General features: G+C 36.7%; 2 protein-coding genes across 2 annotated transcripts in view; both read right to left on the bottom strand.

Annotated features, from left to right (window-relative positions):
- The window catches only part of LOC111373225 (E3 ubiquitin-protein ligase RNF149-like), a 21,984-nt gene extending 21,704 nt beyond the window's left edge, over positions 1–280 (bottom strand). Inside the window, exon 1 of the mRNA XM_022995732.1 lies at positions 11–280. Coding sequence (XP_022851500.1) covers positions 11–280 — 270 coding nt within the window. The remainder of the gene's footprint in view (positions 1–10) is intronic.
- A 6,092-nt stretch (positions 281–6,372) lies between these two features.
- Positions 6,373–7,948, bottom strand: LOC111373224. The gene is made up of 4 exons (XM_022995731.1): positions 7,278–7,948; positions 6,937–7,118; positions 6,550–6,817; positions 6,373–6,427 (listed from the first exon to the last, which is right to left on the bottom strand). The coding sequence occupies exons 1-4, from the start codon at positions 7,946–7,948 to the stop codon at positions 6,373–6,375; spliced, it is 1,176 nt and encodes a 391-aa protein (XP_022851499.1).
- Between the last annotated feature and the right edge of the window lie 543 nt (positions 7,949–8,491).

Below are 8,491 nucleotides of genomic sequence, written 5' to 3'. Positions count from 1 at the left end.
CACATAATACTTTCTGTGCATCCGTACAAGCAATGTGTCGAAATATGCGCTCCAGGCCTCTTATCCACTCTTCGACAACCAGTGGTTCAGAATTACCGTCGAAAGTGGAAGGCTTGTCCCTACGAAACTGCTCAACCACTGAGACAGCTCCAGGGGCAAAATGCGGTGCATTCTGCTGTGGCGGTGCATTTTGTGGTGGAGGTGCTTGATTTTGCCTGCTCAACTCTTGTACCGCTCGTAGTAAATCGCGCATCAAATTCGTATGAGTAGGTGGTGCCATTTCCTAAAATTTAATATGAAGTCACCAATCACACTTAGTACTGAGTCTAATAAGTTATAGTTATCTATGACAATGTATATCATAATTTAGTGGGAAAAATAAACGTGCATGTCTTAACATTTAAAGATAGGAAATTTAAAGCATTTAAATCTCGCAAAAAGCTTTAAGTACATTTATTTTCTTACCCTTTTTACATACCTTAGAGTCGTTGGAGGGTGGTCGATTGGTGGTCATTGAGTGCCAAAGATCATTCACATATTTCATAACTTTTAATTTAATATTGTCGTTAAATTCATAAATAAATAAATAAAATATTAACCTTAAACAAATATTATCTAGGAAGACAAGTAAGCAAATAAGCCTTTTATAACATGTAACAAAAAAAGAAAATTCAATATATATATAACATCACAAAATTTTTTTTTACTACACTGTTCACGTGAACAGTAACAGTACTGTTCACGTGAACAGTGAACAGTACCGAGTACTGTTCACGTGAACAGTCCGGTCATTGTTCACAATAAATATTTTTTTTTTTTTTGAAACACAAAACTACACAATCATCAAGGTGTATTAAATGTATATATAGGTAAACCTGCACACACCTTTCAATGTTAAAAGGATAGTTTGACCTTTGAATTTCAACATTTTTGGCAATAATTAAATGCTCTGACATAGTATGTCACCTCCAACATTAAACAATTAATTTACCATTAAAAATTATAAAAGTGGGCAGGACTATGGAGTTAAAACATGGGCGTAGTTTCCAACGTATATATCATATAATCCCCACACATGCTTATTGATACATATATATATGCCCCGCACGAATTATAACATATAGGCAGAATCATGCATTTCACGTACAATTAATTCGATCAAATTCTAACACCATGAACAGTACATGATACTATTCACGAGAACAGTAACCTTACTGTTCATCATTTTTTTTTTAAGGAGAAATAATGTATATTTGCATGCATTCACAAAATTATAAGGGAAATCTTAAAATTTTGAAAACTTAAAGATACCATATGATGATAAAAGGAGGTGGCATTGTAATACACGTTTTTTTTTTTTTTTTGCCATTTAATGCACTGTTCACATGAACATCACGTGAACATTGAACAGTACCGAGTACTGTTCACGTGAACAGTCCGGTCACTGTTCACAATATTTTATTTTTTATTTTTTATTTTTTATTTTTTTTACAAATTATGAGAATCCATGTGGGTCTACAGGAAATTAAACCTATGCTCTGATACCAAACTGTAACGACCCAAATTTTTATTTTATTTTATTTTATTATTATTATTATTATTATTTTATTATTTTAGTCGCTGCCAACTTTATTATAAAATGATCAAATTTATTGGAAACCACATAATTAATAAATTTGATATTTATCATCTTAAAATGAAATGACATTTGACCGTATTTAACATCTTTTATACTAGCATGATTAGTGAATATGGGTTATGAATATTTTTATCATAAAATCCAATTCAAAGTACAAATGAATAATACAACTCCACTGCATAAAGTTAACTGTGGGAGGCAGACAATTGAAAATTTGGTGTGAAGTACAGAATCATTGTTTTGGCCATGCATATTATAAATCTTGAAAAGGCTGTAGATGCCTTAGCAAAATGCAAAAGTCTTTGATGTGAATTTGACAGTTAATCAATTTTCTTTTAACCATTAAAATCGATAAAAACAGTAACATATAGTTCGAGCTCTATTTAAAATGAATTAAACAAAAAAAACATCCATGTAGCAAATAAACATAATTGATAACTAAATCTTTAAAATAGGATGTCTATGGCAATGAATTAAAATTACTTGTTAAAATTATAAATTCTCGTCCAGCAAATGAGGCACAACCACGCATCGAACCACTACGCTCCAACAGGACCCAATCTAACCTGTGAGGTGTAGGAAAATGGTAAGTACATGGGAATACTCAGTAGGATATTACATTAATGGTGCGATCCCAAAAATAATTTTAACACAAGTGTCAGAATACCATACCGTCGCATAACTTTAAATCCGGTAAGAGCTCACATCATATCATCTCATTTCATTTCATTGTACCGGAATGGCCATATCATTCATATCATAGCATTAATATCGTAACTTTCATAAATATGAAATTCGTCCACATGTAGCCAAAATAATTAAACGGGAAATTAAAAAAAAATACTGCACCTCATATCCTACCTTGTTAAACTGCTTAAATTTTGGAAGTCAAAACAAGGTTCACGCTCCAACAATTTCTTGGAATAAGAAAACCCAAAATCACTTTGCAACTATCTTTTCTTTTCTTTCTGCCTTATCATGCAATAATATGACAGTGAAGTGAATGAAAGCTATTGTTTTCATATGATATAATAAAAATATCTATATAAAAAAAATGAGGAAACGTGTGGGAGTGGGGAAAGAGATATGGATCAAAATAGTTGAAACAGAATCTTGACCCAAATCTTGCCAACTGCCCACAATTTAAAAAAATAAGTTATATCTTACACGTGGCAGTACACCATATATATACAAGGGAATTTGTTTTAACCATTAGGAACGTGGCTTCCCATAATTCTCTCTCTCTCTCTCTCTCTCTCTCTCTCTCTCTCTCTCTCTCTCTACTTTATTTCATTTAATAAACAAATCAATTATTACTTACCTACCACCTACTTAGAATCTTACTTCACGTGAGACCTCCCAATGCAAAACACACTTAATAAAATATTATTATTAATAATAAAACAATAAAATATCTCAACAACTTTCATTTCTCTCTCCACGTAAATTCTTCCAAACAAAAGTAATAAAAATAATATTTTAATGTTATATCTTCCGGCTTCGATAACTTGGGCTCGACTAACCCAAATTAATTTTTTTCTCGAGTCTAAAATGCGTCTTTAATTATTATCTATCCAACGAGCCCAATATCCGTATACTTATCATCGTCCCGTCAATATTTGTATTTTAATCTAAATATTATTAAAGTTTACTTTATATACACTCTAGTCCCTAAACTTTCAAAACATTAAAAATATAGCATAAATAAAATTAAATTATATTCTATAAAATTTCGGGATATTATAATCTCCCCTCCTTAAATATTTTCGTCCTCGAAAATTTATCTTGGTTAATCGAAAAGTTCTGGATACTTGGTTCTAAGCTCTTCTTCTTTCTCCCAAGTTGATTCCTCTCGTCCATGATTTCGCCATTGCACCTTAACCAGTGGAACTCCTCTCTTCCTAAGTTGATGTACCTTTCTTTCCAAAATTACCTTCGGAATTTCTTCATATGATAGATCTTTTTGTACATCCAATGTCTGATAACTTACCACATGATCGGGATCATGAACATATTTTCTGAGCATCGAAACATGGAACACATTATGCACGGCTGCTAGTTCAGGTGGCAAGGCAAGTCTGTAAGCTAAACTACCAATCCTTTCAAGAATTTCGAAAGGTCCGACGAACCGTGGTCTCAACTTCCCTTTCTTTCCAAATCTCAATACACCCTTCATTGGTGCTACCTTTAGAAAGACTTTGTCATCTATTTGAAATTCTAAATCCTTTCTTCTACTGTCAGCATAGCTTTTCTGTCAATATTGCGCTGTCTTTATTCTTGCCCTAATATTATCCACTGCCTCAACTGTTCGCTCAATGATTTCTGGACCCAAAATTCTGTTTTCCCCGACTTCATCCCAATGGATAGGGGATCTACACTTTCTACCATAAAGAGCTTCATACGGGGCCATTCCTATAGTGGCCTGAAAACTATTGTTGTAAGCAAACTCCACCAACGGCAGGTGTGTCTCCCAACTACCTCCAAGATCCAAAACACATGCCCTTAGCATATCTTCCAAAGTTTGGATGGTTCTTTCTGATTGTCCATCCGTCTGAGGATGATAAGCTGTGCTAAACTTCAGTTTTGTCCCCATGGCTATCTGCAAACTTTTCCAAAATTTAGATGTGAACCTCGGGTCTCTATCTGAAACAATGGTGACTGGGACCCCATGCAGCCTGACTATCTCCTTGATGTATAAGTGTGCCAGCTGTTCCAAGTTAAAGTTTACTTTAATTGGAAGAAAATGGCTTGACTTCGTCAGACGATCCACCACTACCCAGATAGCATTGTGACCTTTTGCTGATCTCGGGAGGCCTACCACAAAGTCCATCGTTATGTGTTCCCATTTCCATTCTGGAATATCCAACGGTTTCAGTAATCCTGATGGCCTTCGATGTTCTGCCTTAACCTGTTGGCAGATAATACATCTCTCCACGAACAGACCAATTCCCCTCTTCATGTTTCTCCACCAAAATACATCTCGGAGATCTCGGTACATTTTCGTACCACCTGGATGAGCAGAATAAGGGGTTGAATGAGCCTCTTCTAATATCTCATTTCTTATACTTTCATCCTTAGGTACACACAGTCTTCCTTTGAAAGTTAGCGCATTATCTGCAGATACTTCAAACCCTATATGTTTATCTGTACCAATCTCGGCCTTTATCTTCTGTAAAAATGGATCTTTATCCTGTGCCTCCTTGATTCGATCTCGAAGTGTAGGTTGAATCATGAATGCTCTTATTCTCGCTGAAATCTGAGTTGGCGGCGTGATAACTTCCAATCTCAATTTATCAAACTCCCTTATCAAGTGTTCCTGTACTGTGGGTAAAACTGCTAACTGTGTTCTTGTCTTTCTGCTTAGGGCATCTGCAACTACATTAGCCTTACCCGGATGGTAATGAATTGTGCAGTCATAATCCTTCACTAACTCCAACCATCTCCTCTGTCTCATATTTAGTTCCTTCTGTGTGAAAAAGTATTTGAGACTCTTGTGGTCCGTATAAATTTCACACTTCCCACCGTAAAAATAATGACGCCATATCTTTAAGGCGTGAACAACTGCTGCAAGCTCCAAGTCATGCGTTGGATAGTTTTTCTCATACTGCTTCAACTGTCTCGAGGCATAAGCAACCACTTTTCCATGCTGCATCAGTACACAGCCTAAACCCTGCTTAGAGGCATCGCTGTAAATCACAAATCCCTCTGAACCTTCAGGTATCGTCAATACAGGAGCTGAGACTAGCCTCTGCTTGAGTTCTTGAAAACATTTTTCACATTTTTCTGTCCACTGAAACTTTACACCCTTTCTTGTCAACTGAGTCATTGGCCCTGCTATTTTTGAGAAGCCTTCAATGAATCTTCTATAATAACCAGCCAATCCCAAGAAAATGAGGACTTCACCCACACCACTCGGCCTTGGCCAATTTGTTACTGCTTCCACTTTAGTGGGGTCTACTTCGATTCCTTGGGCGGTAACCACGTGACCAAGAAAACCTACACGGTCAAGCCAAAATTCACACTTCTTGAATTTGGCATATAATTTCTCATTCCTCAAAGTTTCAAGTACAATTCGAAGTTGTTCCTCATGTTGCTTCTTGTTTTTTGAGTACACAAGTATGTCGTCAATAAACACTATGACGAACTGATCTAAATGCTGATGGAATACTCTATTCATGAGATCCATAAATACAGCTGGAGCATTGGTTAAACCAAAAGGCATGACAGTAAATTCATAATGCCCATAACGAGTCCTGAAAGCAGTTTTCGATATATCGCTTGCCCTGATTTTTAGCTGGTGATACCCTGACCTCAAGTCGATCTTTGAAAATACTGCAGCACCCCTTAACTGGTCAAACAAATCTTCTATTCTTGGCAGTGGGTACCTATTTTTGATGGTCAGATGGTTCAATTCCCGATAGTCAATACACATCCTCATACACCCATCCTTCTTCTTGACAAAAAGTACAGGTGCTCCCCAAGGAGATACACTTGGTCGTATGAAACATTTCTCCAGTAACTCCTCTAATTGCAACTTCAATTCTTGTAGTTCTTTCGGTGCCATTCGGTACGGGGCCTTAGATACTGGTGCCGCTCCAGGAACTAAATCAATTGTAAATTCCACTTGTCTATCTGGTGGAATGCCTGGCAAATCTTCTGGGAATACATCTGCAAAGTCTCGGACGATGTTAATATCGTTAACGGTCATTTCTGTATGTTGAAAACTATTGATGTTAACTAAGAATCCCTGGCATGACTCCTTCCTTAACATCTCTTCTGCTTGCATAGCTGATATTAGGCACGGTAAAGACTTGAACTTTGCTCCCAAGAAACGAAACTCTTCCTCTCCCGGTTTGTGAAATAATACTTCTTTCTCATGACATCGAATGGTCGCATGATTAAGTCCCAACCAATCCATGCCCAAAATAACATCGAAATCTTTCATCTCCAAAAGGTATAAGTCTGCTTGTAATATTTTCCCATCAATCTCTAACTTCATAGCCTTAGTCATCAGATTTGTACAAAGAGTTCTTCCTGAAGGGATGCTAAGCTCTAATTCATAATTCGTTTTCACACATGCAAGGTTTGACCTAGCGACGAAGGATGTAGAGATAAAAGAATTGGTAGCCCCAGAATCAAAAAGTACGTAAGCGGGTACATCAGATAATAATAGAATACCTGTTTGCATAATTTATAGTGTTAGACTAACAACCAAGGGACGGATTTGGAAAAATGTGTAGTCCTAGGTAAAAAAAAGAACATAAGCAAGTGTGTTAAAATATTAAATAATTTAGTACCTGATATCACATTCGGATCCTGCTCCGCCTCATGCTGATTTAGTGCGAAAACTCGGGCCTTTCCTTTCTTGTTCTTGTCCTGATCATCATCCTTCCTTTTTGGTGGCTCTGTACAGTTGAGAGCAATGTGCCCTGGCTTACCACATCGAAAACACATGTTCTTCCCGAGTAAGCATTCACCCCTGTGGAGTTTATTACACTTAGGACACGGTGTAATATTCCCACTCGCTCCACCAATACGAACTCCTGTGTTTGGCCTTTTACTCTGCCAATCATGTCTGTCCTTGTTTGGATCATTCCACTTTTTTTTTCCCGATGACTCCTTGCTCTACTGGGCGTACTGTTCAAATGAGGTCCTCTGATATGAAATAGCATGAGCCCTCTCCAGCATTTTACGATATGAGGTGAAACGATGGGACATAATGATCATGCCGATCTCAGGGCGCAGTCCATTCTCGAACCTCCTAATCTTCTTAACTTCTGTATCCACCAAGTGCGGGGCATACCTTGAGAGCTGCTCAAACTGTCTTTCATAATCAGTAAGTGACATACTCCCTTGTCTGAGCTGCAAAAATTCTGATTCCTTGAAATCTCTCAAGGCCTGTGGGAAATATTTTGCCATCACTTCATCTTTAAACTGCTCCCAAGTCAGATTATGTTGCTGCTCTTCCGTCCTTGTACGTGAAACAGATTCCCACCAGTGACCAGCTGCTCCAATCAACATAAATTCTACACATAATACTTTCTGTGCATCTGTACAAGCAATGTGTCGAAATATGCGCTCCAGGCCTCTTATCCACTCTTCGACAACCAGTGATTCAGAATTACCGTCGAAAGTGGAAGGCTTGTACCTACGAAACTGCTCAACCACTGAGACAGCTCCAGGGGCAAAATGCGGTGCATTCTGCTGTGGCGGTGCATTTTGTGGTGGAGGTGCTTGATTTTTCCTGCTCAACTCTTGTACCGCTCGTAGTAAATCGCGCATCAAATTCGTATGAGTAGATGGTGCCATTTCCTAAAATTTAATATGAAGTCACCAATCACACTTAGTACTGAGTCTAATAAGTTATAGTTATCTATGACAATGTATATCATAATTTAGTGGGAAAAATAAACGTGCATGTCTTAACATTTAAAGATAGGAAAGTTAAAGCATTTAAATCTCGCAAAAAGCTTTAAGTACATTTATTTTCTTACCCTTTTTACATACCTTAGAGTCGTTGGAGGGTGGTCGATTGGTGGTCATTGAGTGCCAAAGATCATTCACATATTTCATAACTTTTAATTTAATATTGTCGTTAAATTCATAAATAAATAAATAAAATATTAACCTTAAACAAATATTATCTAGGAAGACAAGTAAGCAAATAAGCCTTTTATAACATGTAACAAAAAAAGAAAATTCAATATATATATAACATCACAAAATTTTTTTTTACTACACTGTTCACGTGAACAGTAACAGTACTATTCGCGTGAACAGTGAACAGTACCGAGTACTGTTCACGTGAACAGTCCGGTCATTGTTCACAATAAATTTTTTTTTTTTTTTTTT

This window comes from Olea europaea, unplaced genomic scaffold (genome assembly GCF_002742605.1).
Source record: "Olea europaea var. sylvestris unplaced genomic scaffold, O_europaea_v1 scaffold1085, whole genome shotgun sequence".
NCBI classification, from domain to species: domain Eukaryota; kingdom Viridiplantae; phylum Streptophyta; class Magnoliopsida; order Lamiales; family Oleaceae; genus Olea; species Olea europaea.
The sequence above is the reverse complement of the archived record's forward strand: the minus strand, read 5'-3'. Positions and strand labels throughout refer to the sequence as shown.

Coding starts and splice junctions, on each gene's coding strand:
- LOC111373224 (XM_022995731.1), bottom strand. CDS start 7,948: ATGGCACCATCTACTCATACGAATTTGATGCGCGATTTACTACGAGCG. Junction 7,119..7,277: donor CAGAGGACCTCATTTGAACA/GTACGCCCAGTA, acceptor TAAACTCCACAG/GGGTGAATGCTTACTCGGGA. Junction 6,428..6,549: donor GTTATTTTGGGCATGGATTG/GTTGGGACTTAA, acceptor GCCTAATATCAG/CTATGCAAGCAGAAGAGATG.